At 52.0% G+C, this 16,831-nt stretch overlaps 1 protein-coding gene across 1 annotated transcript; it reads right to left on the bottom strand.

Moving 5' to 3' along the window:
• Window positions 1–6,664: 6,664 nt before the first annotated feature.
• POP4 (POP4 homolog, ribonuclease P/MRP subunit) lies at window positions 6,665–16,176 on the bottom strand. Its single transcript, XM_054465632.2, has 7 exons — window positions 16,104–16,176; window positions 13,736–13,788; window positions 11,826–12,049; window positions 10,533–10,610; window positions 10,294–10,355; window positions 8,502–8,603; window positions 6,665–7,221 (listed from the first exon to the last, which is right to left on the bottom strand). The coding sequence occupies exons 1-7, from the start codon at window positions 16,108–16,110 to the stop codon at window positions 7,085–7,087; spliced, it is 663 nt and encodes a 220-aa protein (XP_054321607.1). The 5' UTR covers window positions 16,111–16,176; the 3' UTR covers window positions 6,665–7,084.
• Window positions 16,177–16,831: the final 655 nt, after the last annotated feature.

Raw genomic sequence — 16,831 nt, 5'->3', positions numbered from 1 at the left:
AACTTGGGCCTTGAACTTGGGTTTCCTGACTCGGGTTTCCTGCTGCACTCAGCCTCTCCAGGCCCGGCTACGCAGCGCCAGCCATAGGTGCTCCCGCCACTGGGGCTTCTTGGGGGAAACTGAAAGGGGCAGAGAAGCCCGGGCCACATGCGCTGCACGTCGCAGCTGTTGATGGAGCATAACCTCCTCGGTCTGCATAGCTGGGGTGCCAGGGCCCAGTGGCACAGGGCTGCCTTCTCAACCGGGGCTCCTGCTGCCAGGGGTGCCCACCGACATGGAAGGTGGGTGGCACGTTGGACTCAGGATGTGCTGCTGCCCTGCCCCGGGCAAGCCACACGGGCTCATCTGGCCCAGACGGGGGTCACTGACCAGCATCACTTGCAGTTGCTGTGTGCCAACCCTTATTCAACATTATTAGAGGCACATCCTGGGCTCATTTTTTCTTTTTGGGTCAGAAAACAAATATTTACTGAGCACTTATTATATGCAAGGCAGTGTTCTCCCCTGCAGGGGGCTTACAATGGTTATGGCGGCAAACACCATGGGCAGTGTCCCGGTGTCCGAGCAGCTCACATTCCAGTGGAAGAAAACGATATGAAACAGGCAGATATGGTTGCACTGGGGACTGAGAGGTGGTACAGAAAACATAAGACTGCTGGATGCAGTGGCTCGCGCTTGTAATTCCAGCGCTTCGGAAGGCTGAGGCAGGAGAGGATTGTTTAAGGCCAGGGGTTTGAGACCAGCCTGGGCAACACAGCAAGACCCCCAGCTCTTCAAAAAAACAAGCAAACAAAAATTAGCCAGGCATGGTGGCATGCGCCTGTGGTCCCATCTACTTGAGGGGCTGAGGTGCGAGGATCGCTTAAGCCAGGGAGGTTGAGGCTGAAGTGAGCTATGATCACACCACTGCACTCCAGCCTGGGTGACGGAGTGAGACCCTGTCTCAAAACAAGGAAAAGAAAATATCAGAGTAATGTGATAGAGTGACTGGTTGGGGTGGGGGCTGCAGAGCTAGGGTGATGGGGCCTTCCCTGTGTGCAGAGCTGAACGCAGGGAGGCTGCCTGCAGATTGAGGGGTCAGGAGAAAGCCCGAGAGGAAGGAATGGCAGGCACAGATGTGCACGGGAACAATCGCATGCTTGAGGGTGTAGAGAGGCACAGGGTGCAGCGGGGAGGTGGACCACGATAGCAGGGGTGGGCTGGGGTCTGATCTGGAAGGGCCTTGATGATGCCGGTCAGGGGCTGGCTCTCCTTGTGCGTGCAGCAGGAAGTCGCTTGTGGGTTTTCAGCGGGAGAGGCACCCCCTGAGTCATGTTTCACAAAGGTCACCCGGGCTACAGTGGGGCCAGGCGTGGATGCGGGGATGCCAGCGGGGGGCTGTGGCTGTGGCTGGGTGCTGGCAGGTGGGTGGAAAGGGGCTGGAGCAGCAGGTGGTGGGAGAGTTGCAAGGAGGGCCACCAGGTCATGAGGAAAGGTTGGCGGGGGCGTGAAAGCAAGGGAGGAATCAGGATGGCTCCTTGGTTTCCCACCTGAGCATCCCAGATGCAAGGGGCCTCCGCAGAGGCGAGGGTGGAGGGAAGGGAAGAGAAGGGAAGTCCATCATGCTCTGTGCAGCCCACCGTGCTGGGCTGCCTGCCAGACCTCCAGGTGGAGCCTGGTGGGCAGCTTTCTCATTTCCTCAACAGTCACAGAACACTGAATACAGTCAGATACGCTCTGGATGAGTGAGGGTATGGCAGTGAGGAAAACGGAGTACTGTCCTTAGGAACTTCTGTTCTAGCTGGCAGGAGGCAGACGGTAAACCAAGTTACACATGTGGGTCTGGTGGATCTGAAGTGGTGGACGAGACAGCTATGGAGGGAATGGGGAAAGAAGTCCAAAGGCAGAGCTCAGGGCATTCTAACACTGAGAAGTTCTGCAGAGGAGCTCCCAAAGGACACTGAGAGGGAGTAGCCAGGCAGGCAGGAGGAAGTCAGGAGTGTGGGGATAAGAGGTGTTTCAGGAGGAAGGAAGGGGTGACCTGTTAAATGCCAATGAGAGGCCAGGCAAGGCAGAGGCGGAGAACTGACCACTGGCTCTGGAGAGACACAGTCACTTGAGTAAGAGTGGCTTCGTGGGGTGGTGGAGGCAAAAGAATGGAATGTTTTCCATTTCATCCTGCTCCCCGGCCTGTCCCAGCCAATCCTTCCCTATCCCAGTCTGTTGCATCTCACCCAGTCCGTGCATCTATCCGGCGTTGCATGAGTCTCTGGGTGAAGTCTTATATCCTCCTCCATCTCCCTCCTAAGCCAGTCCCTCCTCCAGGAGCTCTGATGGATAGGCCACTTTTTCTTTTTCTTTCTTTCTTTCTTGTTTTTTTTTTAGAGATAGGGTCTCATCTGTCACCCCAGGCTGGAGTGCAGTGGCACAATCATGGCTTACTGCAACCTCAACCTCTTGGGCTCAAGTGGTCTTCCCACCTCAGCATCCTGAGTAGCTGGGATTATAGGCATATGCCACCATGCGTAGCTCAATTTTTAAATGTTTTTTGTAGACATGGGGTCTTGCTATGTTGCCCAGGCTGGCCTCAAACTCCCAGGCTCAAGCAATCCTCTTGCCTCAGCCTCCCAAAGTGCTGGGATTATAGGCGTGAGCCACCACGCCTGGCCCAGCAAACGTTTTCTGTAAAAGGCATAGGTAAGGGCAGATCTTTGCTCCTGAGACCTGCCTCCTATGGCTGGAGGTTATCTTTTATGGGCAAAGTGGACCAAGACACAGAATAGCTGAATCCCACTTGGGGCCTGTCCATTTCAGATGCCCTCTAGGACAGCAGCGCCCGCCCTCCTGTGAACACAGCCTATCTCTGCGCCTGTCTAGTTAGCAAGGCTTGTCCTTCACAGCTCAGGAAAAATTACCAAGAATGTTATTGACTCTAATTTTAATTTGTCTAGCACTCTTGTTAATGATGTCTATTTAAGACATCCATTAAAGGCCCACGAGGTTAATTAAATGGACAATTCCAATACAGTTCTATTAGAACCCCTTCTATTAAATTAATATTATAGACATTTAACAGATGTCTTAATTAGACATTATAGCTAAGAAATGCAAACTAAGTTAAAACTAAAGCCATTGTCCAGAAAGCAAGTTTTTTAACAGAATTTACGGCTTTGTGGAGGGATGTTCCTGTTTACTCTTTGGAACCTGGGAGATCAGTCATTTGATGATCTTTCCCAGCCTCCAGAAAACGTCGGCCTGAGAGTCCCAAGTCTGAAATCACAGTCTAGACCTCAGAGCTGGAAGAGACTTTAGACACCATCTGGAGCCCAGCGTCCTCAAACATCAGCGATCAACTGGGGTCTTAGGTAAACACACAGCTATCTGGGTCCCGCCTCCAGAGGCTGATTCAGTAGGTCTGAGGTGCAGCCCAGGATCTGGCTGCTCTGAATGTGCACCCACTAACTCTGGTGTGGGAAGTTCCAGGATGCCATTCCAGGAACGCTGGGTCTAGTCTAATGGCCCCACTTGACAGATGGCGTCACCAAGGTCCCCAAGACTTCAGAATTGCGTGAATGGATCAGCAGAACTCCACCTCCTACCCGATGGATTAGGGATTTTCCAGCATCTCTGCCATCTCTCCACTCCTGGCAGCCATATACCCCTTCCGGCCTCTCCTCCTGCCTGCCTGAGCCCAGGAGGCAGACACTCGCAGGCTTCCCCTGCCTTCCTGGGTCCTTCACGATGCTTCTGCGGGCTCCCGCCCTGAGCCTTGGTGTGAATACACTCTTCACACCCACAGCTGCCTAGAGCCGGAGCCCCTGCTCCAGGGAGACTTCTCTGCCCATCCTGCCCACTTGTGCACGCATTTCCTCCCCCATCCAGACTGTGCCTGGCCCCAGCGGGAGGAGGAGTTCGGCTGTTTGCAAAAGTGAAGGGGAACTGGGCAGCTCAGGGCCCCCGGGTACTGGAGGGAGCAGCCCTGGACCCAAGTTCCTGTATGAGCATGTCACAGAATCCAGTGGTGATGGCAGCTCAGGGGCCAGCAGTGGGGCTGGCTGGACTGGCTAGTGGTCCAAGCAGCCCATATGGGGGGACGAGAAGGCCAAGCCAGTGTCTGAGGGTGGGAGCCAGGTGGCTGTTGGAGCCTTTCTGGGAGGCACAACCAGTCTGTCCTGGCTGGGAAAGCTTTGGGGTGGCTGTCGACTGACTTGGGTCTCCAAATTCATATGATAAAGCCCTTGCCCCCATTGTGACTGTCTGGAGAGAGACTTTCAGAAGGTCATAAGAATAGGGCCTGATCCAATAGGACCGGCGTCCTTCTACAAGGAAAAGACCCCAGGGATTACTCTCCTTGCACACAGGGAGGAAAGGCCGTGTGAGGACAAGAAGGGAGAGGCTTCTCCAGAAACCAGACCCGCCAGCACCTTGATCTTTGGCTTCCAGCCTCAAGAGCTGTGAGAAAATGCTGCAGCCCCAGTGTGTGGCATTTTGTTATGAAGATTAGAGCAGACGGATACATCAGCCATGGCCCACGCTGTCCTTTCTCCTCCAAGAACCTCATCCTTCCCCCCGAGGCCCTGGCCTATCCTCTGCAGACCGTGTGTGGCAGCTGGGCACTGGGAAGATGTAAAGGGACCCTGGGCCCCACACTTTGAACAGTGGGTCGCTGGGCTGATATCTCCCAGTCCTGCAGCCTCTGGGTCCTGTCCTGAGTTGCTAACCACTCTCTCCTCTTTGGCACTTTCTCTGGTGCACGGAGGCTTACACAAGGCAAATGTGGCTCTGTCTCCCATGGGACCACATGGCTAAGGCCTCAGCTCTGCCAGGGTCCTGCTCCTTGGACAGTGGACATGGGAGAGATCGGGCCAAAAAGCACCACATTACCCTCCATGACAAGCTGTGCCGCAGCCTGTGGACACGTGGCAGCCCTGGCCCCTGCCCCTGGGCCTCAGGTCATGCTTTCTGCAGTTGTTCCTCATCAGGAACCACGTCCTGCCCAGCTGGGCCCTCCCCTTTCCCTCCTCTACCTGGGAGATGACATGACCCCTGGGTGGGCCATGGGGGCAACAGCGTATCCTAGAAACAGGTAGGCATGGCGGCAGCTTCGTGGCCGGCGAGCACCCTCACCATGTCTTCTTGGGGGAGAGGGAGAGGTATCTACAAATTAAACCGCCACTCAGACAGAAACTTGAGTCTGCGCCAAATGAAAAACAGCTTTCACATGGCAAGTGGTACCAGCAACTTTTCTGGAAAGCAACTGTGTATTTACACAACAGTGGACGCCTTTTACATTGCAGAGGGGTGGGTAAGAGCGGGATGGCTAGGAAGCTACAGCACCTATTCGGTTACGAACACAGCACTTTCAGATGGCTGGGGGAATAGATGCCACTTCCCACTCAAGACAGGGATTTGCTCAGCGGGAAAGCAGGTAATAAAGGCAGCACATCCTGCGCTTTGAACTGTATCCGTCTCATCCTGCAGCCACCCTGTAGCTCAAAGCACAGTTCTGGAGCCTGACTATTAGGTCCAAATCTCAATTCTACCCTTGAGTCAGGGAGGCCTTAGGCAAGGGGTCCCTCGAAGTCTGTCTTCTGTGGCAGACGAGGACGGCCACACCACAAGGCAGTCGCTGGGCCGGGCCCCGTGTCCGAGGTGGCAGTGCGCTTGGGCTCCATGTGCCTAGCCCGTGCGTGTGTGCATCACTGGCAGCAGTGACTGCATGCTGCTTGGGGGAGAGCACTTGAGCTGCCTCAGAACACCCTGGTGAGCAGAGGACACTTGCACAGATGGAAGCAGGACCGAGGCACCGGGTTCGTCCCTGTGAGACTCTGGGTGCACTAATGAGCCTTGGGGAGGGGCGGTGGCACAGACCTGGGCCTTTCTACTCTCCTGGCACACAGCAGTCAGCGTTCCCACTTCCCTTCTCCACCACGGTGTTTCTCTCTGGTGTGGTTTGGGTGGAAGTTACCAGAAACGCAAAGCCCCGGCACTACTGCTTCTCCTGGTGTAGAACAGATTTGTGGCCTGCTTTTGCCAGGAGGGCTCCTGGCCTTGCCTTGCTGATCGGCAGAGACTTGCTCCTCAAAGGGAATGGGTAGTTGGTCCTTCTGAGCCATGTTTCCAACCCATCTGGTAGGCTGGTCCCCTGCCCCGCTCTCACTGCAGCCCTGGGCCCGCTTTTCCTCTGGCCCTGCATGGAAGGGCCTGATCCACTGGCTTTACAGACACATTGTCACAGAGGGCCAGGGTCAGACTGAAAAGCCAAGTCTTTCAGGAGCAAAAGTGGCAAAGATATCAAAGGGTGTCAATGCTGCTGGCTTGGCTTTTGCAGCAGGTCTCACCTCGGGAGGTGATGCCGGGTACCTCCTTTCAGTCCTCCCTGGCTCAGCCTGGCAGCTCAGGAGTGGGCATGCTGCGGCAGGTCCCATCTCACTACACAGGAGCAACCATGCATGGGCACAGCTGCAAGCAGTGCTCTGCTCCTGGGGTCCACCCCAGCTGCGATTCCTGAACTGAATAAGCCCTAAGTCACTTAGCAACTCACCCTTCAATCCTCTTCAACCTTCCTGAAATAGCAAAGTAAACCTTAGGTGGGTCAGAGTTCCACCCAAAGGTGCGCCTCTGTAGACACCTGCCATCCAATGGACCTTTGGGGACCCCCCCTTCCCTTTCAACCCGGCTGGACTGCAGCAATACCTCCTTTATTTGATCCCTGTTTATGTCCACATGTGTATTGTATTATCACAGATGCAACTGATTTATCATAGAGCACTCAGAAAACATGGAAAAGCATTTTTAAAAATCGAATAATCCTATTCAAGTCAACCGGTGTTAAACCCGGTGTGCTTCCTGCCAGTCTGTTCCTCTCCATGGGAGTCACACAAAATGAAGCTCTCCTAGAAAGAGAAATTCCTCTGTCCTCTGACTTCTTTACTTAGTACACTGTGACCTTCCCATGTTGTTCAACATCCTCAACTTGGAGCGTCACTGGCTGGAGGTGGTCTATAAATGGAATTGCCTTAACCATCTCTTCACTGAAAGGTGGACATTTAGGGAGTGTCCAGTTTCCAGCTGTCATAAACAACTGCCTTAGATGGCAAAGAATTCACAGGTCAATCGTTCCCTTCGCTTTGAACTTCTTTGCAGACCGTTCACTTGACCGAAGCTGGAATTTGCTCCCATAAATGTAGGAAATAAAGCCATCGATTTCCACAGTGAACACGCAGTTTAGCTTGGGGATAACTGAAAAAAAAAAAAAAAAGGCAGGAGAAAAAAAGATGAGGAAAAATATTTATTTACTTATTAATATTTTACTTTTAGGTAGAATATTATTCAGAACACATTGAATGAAAAAAATAAGCTAATAGGAAACAGGAAACCCACAAGGGGAGGGGCATTAGGCTTGCATGTGGTTATTCTGCCACAAGTCAATCTAGTCACATGCTAAATGTAACTTGGCACCTAATCTTCAGGGTCAAAGGCTATACACCAAACTCCCAGAACCAGAAAGTCCCAGAACATCTGCCAGAAACTGGTTTTCCCACATTAACTTTCAGATGGGCTCCTGGCCTTATGCCCTGTGGGGAAACTCTTACACTACTTTCCGAGGTTTACAATATGAGGTAGAGGGATATGTAGGAAAATAAAGGAAGCAACAAGAAAAACCAAGCTCAAAAATTAAAGGAAGAAGGCTGGGCGCAGTGGCTCACGCCTATAATCCCAGCACTTTAGGAGGCTGAGGCAGGTGGATCACCTGAGTTCAGAAGTTTGAGACCAGCCTGTCCAACATGGTGAAACCCCGCCTCTACTAGAAATACAAAAATTAGCCGGGCGTGGTGGTGCGTGCCTGTAATCCCAGCTACTAGGGAGGCTGAGGCAGGAGAATCCCTTGAATCCGGGAGTGGAGGCTGCAGTGAGTCAAGATTGTGCCACTGCACTCCAGCTTGGGTGAAAGAGCGAGACAGTCTCCAAAACAAAAACAAAAACAAAAAATTAAAGGAACAAAACCCTCTAACTATGGTTTGATATCTCTGGATTTGTGGGCAAGGCGGGGTATAGAAATCCTGGCAGACCCAAAGTATCTGCTAGAGCAATGCTGGCCACCGATGGAACCCAAGTGTTATTGCCAAGGACACAGCTCAGAACTCCAGCGACAGGCGCCGCTCCTGTTTTTACCCTGCTGCCTGTTTGGCTACATTCCTCTGGGAGCAGCACGCTTGGGGTAGGTGGAGGCCCTCTCCTGGGGCCCAAACAGACCCAGGTCCCCTGAGGCACGGCCAAGCAGGTCTTCCTTCCCCTTGGCCATTTCTGGCTGGGGTTGCTGGCTGCACTGACACACACCTCTTGGGGGAGCCACGGGCACAAGGGATGGTCTCTGCAGGCTTTAATGCAGGTTCAGCAAGTATCTGCAATCTGCGCTGACTTGAGGGGTCAAACCAAACTCTTGGAGCCTCCAGGAAAAGGCTAACGCAGTAGCTGGGAGCCACAGCCCACAAGCAATGCCCTCAGAAACACCTACATACCTTTCAGGCGGTCTTCTTTGGTGATAATTTTGAAAATGTGCTTTGTTTCCTGTAGAAGGATTCCTGTAATACCCACATAAGAGGGGCATTTGGATTTTGTCACTGCAAAAAAAAGAATAGTTCCAGGCTCAGGCCTCTGTGGTGCTGGGGGAACCACAGACAAGCAGGCCTCAGGGGTTGGGGGTGCTGGTCCCACCCTCTGAGCTAGCAGACGAAAGAAGAGAGCACCCAGGGGGTGGGGGCTCAACAGCTGGGCATTGACGTAACCGACGAAAACCCAGGCTTCCCCGGGGCTTTGTAGCCTCTGGACTGTTCCCATGAGGTGTCCTTCGGAGGGTCTGTGGCCACAGGGGTCTTGGGCAGGATTCTGGAATCAAAGGTCACATACGTGCCCGGCACCATCGGGGCCCACGGGCTGGCTGCTCTGATGGAGCCAGGTCTCCCTTGCAGGATCTGCACAAACACCACCATGCACTGCCCAGGATGCTGGCTGGAACATGAGTCTGGCTGCAGAGCTGCCCAGCAGCCAGCACTGCGAGATGAGCCATCATCACAAGCAGCAGCCCCTCCCTCGTCCTGACCCGAGCCTCAGCGTAGCTGACAGAGTCACCAAGCAGCTGCGGAATGCCTGCACCATCCTCGGGAGATGCCAGGGATACAGCACGGAAAGAGGCAGTCCTGGACCCTACTCTCACGGAGCCTAGGTTCTAGCAAGGCAGGGTGATGCATGGTGAACCACACCATTCTACTTTCTGACAGCAATGAGTGCTACGAAGAGTAGGGACAGGGCAATGTGTGGAGGGTCACGGTTTGCAATGGTAGACCCTCAGGGGAGTGGCATTGGAGCAGGGCTGAACAATGAGAAGCCGGTCCGTGCACACACAGGAGAACTCCCGGGTAGAGGTAAGGAGCAGAGGCGAAGCCCTGAGGCAGGGCAGGAGGAAGGCAGTGTGGGAGGCCTACTGCCCCAGGGAGCGGGGAGGCCTTTGACCACAGCAAGGAGGCAGGTTTACTCCCATACGATGGGATGCTGTCAGAAGACTTGAAGCAGGGAAGGAACGCGCTCTGATTTCTATATAACTGGCACTCTGGCTGCCTGGTGCGGTGAGGAGCTGTGTCTGAGGTAATCTGGGGAATGACAGTGGCTGAATTTAGGTAGTAGGATGTTCCAAAGGATTAGAGGAGATTAGGAAAGAAGAAACATAGACACTGTTTAGGTTTTTGGCCTGAACAACCAGTGTAAATAACTGAGTAATTAACTGAAATGGAAAAGACCAGGAGGGGTTGCTGTGAGGAGAATCGAGGGCAGCTTTGGCTGTGTAAAGTCTGAGATGCCCCCTGAACATCCAGGTGGCTGTGTCAAGTGGGCAGCTGGATGCCTGAGCCTGGAGTTCAGGGGACAGGCCTATGCTGGAGATGTCACCTTGGGGGCTGTCAGGTGTAGCTGACAATTGAAACCACAGCATTGGACGAAAGGGATTCTGTGTTCAAGATTCCAGGCCGTGGGTGAGTGCTCACAGCCACTGTGCCCTTTAGGGTACCAACAGGGGTCCCTGTGTGGAGAAGGTACACAGAGACCACTTAGGGTGTGTCCAGCAAATGGCTGGACTGGCTAAGACAGCCAGTGAGAAGCATCTCCCACCCTTAGCGCGGGGATGATGGTGACCGGGGGCCATCTCAGGGAATCCACGCGGTAAGGAGTGTGTCCAACAGAACACACGCCCCGGGTCTCCACAGAGTGACAGTGTGAACCTGTGGATGGCCACGTGCTACATGCTCTTAGGTAAGTTACCTGAAATAATAGCCCCGTGAAGATCTGCCTTTAACAGCTTGGCCTGAATCATCTGTGGCTGCCTGCAAGGTAAACAGAAGCCCTGGGTGTACATCATGATAAAAAGTTCCAAAAGAAGCAACTAAGTCTTTAACCATCTGCAGCCAGGCAATACCAACGCTGCTTCCTGAAGCTGCATTTACAATGATCAGAGACTTGAGATCCACCCCAAAGAGTGAAGCTTCAGGAATGCAACTTACGTGTCTGGCTTGAGCCCATTGCACAGGTCCCTGATGTACTGTTTCCAGAGTTCATGGAGAGGGAGGAAAAGGCTGTATCTGCAGCAAACAGGGAAAAAGTTAGACAACATGAGCTTGGGATGACAATGTCCAATAGCACAGAGCTTGACTTGATGCCAACAACTGCAACCTGGGATCATTAGGAACTACGTGCAAATCCTACGATGAGCAATTGAGCTGGTAACTGAGACCAAGAACCTTCACCTCTCTAACCTCAGTTTCCTCATTGGTAGGACCACACCAGCCCAGGGCGGTGTCCACCTGGGCTTCTTTTCATGAGAGAGAAATAAACGTGAGTCTTGTTGAAGCTACTGTTATTTTGAGGTTTTCTGTTACGTGAAATTGAACCTAGTAAGCCCCCAATAAAGCAGGGGTTGCTGGTTGTCACACAGGTCCTCATGTGAGGCAGCAGGCTGGTCTGGAAGGTGGGCAAGCAAGTGGTGGGGAGAAGAAGGGGGGAGCAGGGGCAAGGACCCCAACAGCTTTCCTCTGGGCCATTATCTCCAGTCTTGATACCTTGTGGGGAATCCGTTACCACGAAGACTTAGGTTAGAGAAATGAGGACCTTAAGCTCAAACCCAACCTGGGCTCCACCCGGGAGGCAAACCCTGGGAGGCAGCAGCCCCTTCTCCACCTGAGAACCAGCTGATCTCCTGAGTGGGGCCAGGAACAGCTTGGCATACTTTAAGCGTCTTCTGGAGTGTGGGAAGCTATTTGGCCGTTGATCTCCAAGCAAAAGCCTACAGACAGCCCCAAGACACCCACACTCCGACCTGTCACCAAGGAGGGATGGAGGGTCGGCTGGAGGAAGACATCCTCCCACAGGACAGGACAGTGATGCATTCCTTTTGGAAACTTCTGAAACGTGTGGGCAACATCTTGCTTTGGCAATGAAACCCGAGTGGGTGACTGTCTGGCTCTATTAAAAGCTATAAAGTGATACACACTAAAAACATATCAGTTCCTCTGTCTAACAAAGCCGAAGGACAAACAGCCTGTTGCCACAGGCAACAGATGTACTTGCACGGGTGTTACTCGTGAAGGTGAGGAGAGAGGCCAGACAATGAGTCCTGTCTCACCCGCCTGGCTGAACACAGCCCAGATTGGTAAAGGAAGGCAGCCCTCTTGTGGCAGACAACAGAGAGGCGCCCTTAGCTTAGGTGGAGCCCGGCTGCCTCCCCAGACACTCAGCCAAGTTCGCACACCAAGAAGGGTAAGCACCGCGGGCAGAAAGACGTGGGGAGCTCGGGTTACCTCTGCTGCTCTGGTTTAATGTCAAAGAGTCGCAGCTCCCTCCTTTGCCTGGCAGAGAGGCCTTTGGCTTTCTTCTTCTTCTCCTTGCGCTTGTGGCGGGTGAAGTACTCCAGGACCACCGCCTTGCGCTGCAGCTGGTCCTCGCGGGCCTGTGGGCTCATGCGGGGCGTGCTGCGCTTCAGGAAGGCCCTCACGAAGGCCTCGGCCCGCTGTGCTCCTGAAGGCTGCAGGCGGACAAGGGGGTGCGGCGCTCACTGCTCCGGTCTGGGCAGCCCAGGATACCAGGCATCCCGCCCGCCATTCCCGGCAGCTACTGTAAGAGCAAATGGGGCCCATCCCTTTACCCACTGAGGCTCACAACCTGCTCATCTGCCATGTGTCTGCTACCCACAGCTGCCGAGGTGTAAGTCACACTCACACACCAATTCATGACCGTTTGTCCCACACAACAGCATGTCAAATGCTCACTTCCTGCTCTGGCCCTGCTTTTCTGAGGTTATTCTGATGAAGACCAAAACCTTTCTATCTTGAAGAAGACTTCTCTCATCCTTGGCAGAAGAGAAAGCTTGAGAAATGTATAACAAAGATATTCAACCAGGCATGACCAGATGAAAGTGAGCTCAGAGTAGCACTAAGCTATGGAGGAAGTGATCCTAACACTACTAGGGCTCCAGGGTCGGCCAAGCCTCAGGGCGCAGGGACCCTGACACTGTGCCCTTAGGACAATACTCCTTAACTGGGTTTCCAGCTCTGTGGACACGGTGTGGCCACTCTCCAAGAGGTCTGCTCCCACCATCACTTGGAGGCAGTACCATCACTTGGAGGAAAGTACGGTCAAGAGCATCTCAGGCCCCAGGCTCTCTCTCTCCGAAGGGCGTCACTGAGAGCAGGGCGTCAACTTACCATGAATGAGCACAGGCTCTTAGAGGGGACTTCTGGGAAAAATGACTGTCATAATTGTGTGCAGTTCTCAAACAAACAAACAAACAAACAAAAAACCCTCCAAGCTCACTACCTCTCAAGTTGGAGTTCCAATAATGGATTCCCTCATTTGGTGGCAATGCCACTGCCCTCGCACCTGCCACAGCCTTGGGCAGTTCTCTCTCCTGAGGGCCTGTCTCCTGGCTGGGCTGTTTCCTGAGCTCTTTTTGCACTAGCCAGGTGCTAAAGGCTAAGACTGAGGCTGACAGACTGATGCTGATCTGTCATTAGTAACGCAGCTCTCCCTCTGTGGGAGAGCAATGGGGATGGGAAGATAGGGTACACATAGCCTTCGAGGGAGCTCACAGTATGATGGTGGGAACTCTGCTTCAGCTTTGCACCTGTAGACGCTAACTAAAAATTAATTCACTCTTGTCATTGTGACTATAATAGGACAATGATCTGATTCTCTTAAATACCTGAGTGGCTCGTCTTTCATGGAGAAGCAAAATAAAGGTATACTGGTCTTTCAAAATCTTGCTTTCAAGGTAATGCTCTCATTATGAGCCACAAGAGGAACTTTTGCGAAACTGACAAAGCAGGCCGAGGCATCCAGATATAATCTGTAAATTTCACTTATGATATGTGATTGCACACCTTCTGCAGAAGTGCAGAGGGCACAGTGACAAGGTTGAATGATGCTGCCCACCACATGGGCACAGCCTGGTGTCCCCAACACAGTGGGAGATGATAAAAGGTTAAGAAAAGACTCATTTTACAAAACTTGACTTTGGCACAACAGAAAAGGAGGCTGGCATGTGGGAACAGGTCATGAGAACTACAGACTTTGATCCAGCCTTAGATGTCTGCCAGAAAAATGAGGAGTATGATGTGGGAAAGGACATTTCAATCAGTGCTGGGGGCTCAGAAGCTACGAGCCATCTTTGCCATCACCTCTGTTGCTCCTGGACCTCCTGCCAAGAACTGACCTGGACATCGGAGTCGTTCGCCTCTTTCTGAGACAATGCATGGTAGATCACACCTGGGGGATTAAAAAAAAAGAAATGATCAATTCTTATTGGGTATGGCTGTAAGACCCAAGACTTTTCTAACTATGAAAATAACTACGCCACTAGGCGCGGTGGCTCACACCTGTAGTCCTAGCACTTTGGGAGGCCAAGGTGGGCGGATCACCCAAGGTCAGGAGTTCGAGACCAGCCTGGCCAACATGATGAAACCCTGTCTCTACTAAAAATACAAAAATTAGCCGGGGATGGTGGCTTGCACTTGTATTCCCAGCTACATGGGAGATTGAGGCAGGAGAATCACTGGAACCTGGGAGGCAGAGGCTGCAATGCGCCAAGATCGTGCCATTGCACTCCAGCCTGGGTGACAGAGTGAGACTCTGTCTCAAAAAAAAAAAAAAAAAAAAAAGAAAAGAACAGAACTACACTTATAGCAGAACAACTGCTTATTCAGAGATAGGAGAAGATGAGGTTGGTATGAAGAGCAAAGCTTTCTTGGATGCCTCTTATCCCACACTCTGGCCACATCTATGCTAGAAGTTCCAAGCATGTGGTTTAAAAAGAATGCTTCTCAAAATTTAACGTGTGTAAAAATCTCTGAGATCTTATTAAAATGCAGATTATTGGTCTCCTACCCTAGATTCTGAGTGTTTAACATATTCCCAGATACTACTGCAGGTCAGTGGTTCACATTTTGAGTTGCACTGGTTTAAAATACCCCAAGTTAGAAGCTTGAGCACTTGCTAACAAGGTAACTCATTGAAAGTTATATGATATAGCTGTCTAGGATGTAGATGGTTAGAAATAGGTTTTGTTAACTGTAAGATGTTTAAAAAGATTCTTCACATTTTAATATGAAATTATAATGTATCATATAATCAATGGTGTCCTGAACTGATAAAATACAACAGTTCTTCCTTTAAACTCAAAATATACATTGGTCAATAAAGTTTCAACCTCTAAAATAAATTCCACACTTCTGTTTCTTAATTTTTTGAAAGAAGAAAACCATGGCACTGGGGACACAGTACAGGTGTGAATGGAATAAGAATGGGACTACTAAGGCCTGGTTTATGAGCTAAATAGCTAGAAAATGTAATTTACACTATACTCTGTAAATTTAATTCCAGCTTTCTTGTACTTCCCTGAGAATGTTTGATGCAAGGTGGTTACAAGTTTTTTGTTGTTGTTGTTGTTTGTTTTTTTGATACTGGGTTTTGCTCTGTTGCCCAGGCTGGAGTGCAGTGGCACAATCATAGCCCACTGCAACTTCAACCTCCTGGTTTCAAGTGATCCTCCCACCTCAGTCTCCTGAGTAGCTGGGACTACAGGTGTGTGCCACCACACCTGGCTAATTCTTTTTTTTTTTTTTTTTCTAGTTTTTGTAGAGACAGGGTCTCGCTATGTTGTTGCCCAAGCTGGTCTTCAACTCTTGGCCTCAAGTGATCCCCCTGCCTCAGCCTCCCAAAGTGCTGGGACCATAGGCGTGTCCCACCACACCCAGCCAGGTATGTTTGTTTGATCAAGCAAACCAATGTAGTTGCAAGTTTTATATATAGCATCTAGTTCTCCCTCAAATGGAAGATGGGGATTATAAACTGTAGAGAGCAACTTGCGGGGCCTGATAACTTTGCTTCATCTGTTACAGGTGCTTAGTAACAGACTTGGAAGTCTTTCTGCAACAATACACATCTAACAATTACTGAACACTCATTACTTGCCAGAAACCTCATTACAAGGTACACATATTTTTTTCTCATTACACTTATGTGCATGAGCAAACTGAAGTTCAGACATGCTGAGACAATCTACTTGATCATATAGGTAGAAAGTGGCAGAGGTGAAAAATAAAAATTCTGATTGAAGGCCCAGTCTTAACGGTGTCTACACGCCCCTCCTTGGCACACGTCTTCCACCCCTAAGGACCAAAGCTTTGGGTTAGTGATATCATTCCCCAGCAGCTCTAGGCGCTTTGCATCAGGTAAGAGTGTGAAACCAGCTCGCAGAAAGGAGCAGGGTCTTGACCGCGGTAACCCCGGGAGGTAGTGGCCAAGTTGGGCCAAGGCCTGGAACCCTCCTCTAGCATCGCACACCACTGAGCAGCCTCCGGGAGAACCTGCCTCCAGCCCTGACATCCCTCCCTAGCTCAGAGGTCGAGCCAGGCTAACCCGTGCTCCAGCCCTCAGTTTTTCTTAGGTAGGGTGGGCCCATTCCTGTAGCGGTTCTGTTAGGACTCCGCAGTAACAGGTAGCCCAGACCCATTTCACCCACCAGTACCAAGACCCCGACCCTTAACGTCCCCAACCCTCTCCAACTTCGTGGCCCCGCTTACTCTTCATTCTCGGACCGCTTCCGGCGCTCTCTGATGACGCACTGGCAGCCGCTGTTGCAGACTCTCGGAGCTCGGAGATGACGCTATGCTGACATCACCGACGCTCGCCCACCTCGGGGGCGCATGCGCCTGGAAAAGGATTCGGCTACTGAGAGCGGCTTTGGGGGTGTTGCTGAGCAGTGGGGAGGAGTGGGCTCGCTTCCTGGGGCCTTTTCCGCCTGCGTCTTTTGGGGGACAGGCAGTAGGGTTGGCGTAAAGGCATGTGGAATGCTTGCTAAGGCCTGGAGTGGAGCGAGGCGAGGCGACTTAGAGAGGACTCGAAGGAGGTTGGGGATCTGGGAGGGCGGAAATGGGACGGGGACGGTGGGATGAGGTCTTTGTCGTCCCTAATCAGCGCCCTTACGGATGAGCCGAGGCAGCTTCCGCTGTGAGCACGGGCACCAAAGCTGGGACAGCAGGCTTAGGTTCTAGTTCCGTGTCTGCTGCTAACTAGCTGTTTAACCTCGCTTAGGGCACTTCCCATCTCTAAACCTCACTTGCAGTCTGTGCTGTGAGTGGGGTCGGCCTCACAGGTAGTGATGCGCCGCCTGGGTCCCTTTGATAGTTTCAGAAAGCTTTCTTGAGACTCAGAATATTAGTTTTTATCAATAAAAAAAATCATAGCAATAAGATCAAAGGTGGCTCACACCGTGGGAGGCGCAGGCGGGAGGATCTCTTGAGCCCAGGGG

Source organism: Pongo pygmaeus, chromosome 20, assembly GCF_028885625.2.
Source record: "Pongo pygmaeus isolate AG05252 chromosome 20, NHGRI_mPonPyg2-v2.0_pri, whole genome shotgun sequence".
Classification (NCBI taxonomy): Eukaryota; Metazoa; Chordata; class Mammalia; order Primates; family Hominidae; genus Pongo; species Pongo pygmaeus.
Note: the sequence above shows the minus strand (reverse complement) of the source record. Positions and strands in the feature narration are given on the sequence as shown.

Coding starts and splice junctions, on each gene's coding strand:
- POP4 (XM_054465632.2), bottom strand. Junction 10,356..10,532: donor AATGGGCTCAAGCCAGACAC/GTAAGTTGCATT, acceptor TTTACCTTGCAG/GCAGCCACAGATGATTCAGG. Junction 7,222..8,501: donor CAAAGAAGACCGCCTGAAAG/GTATGTAGGTGT, acceptor TTTTTTTTTCAG/TTATCCCCAAGCTAAACTGC.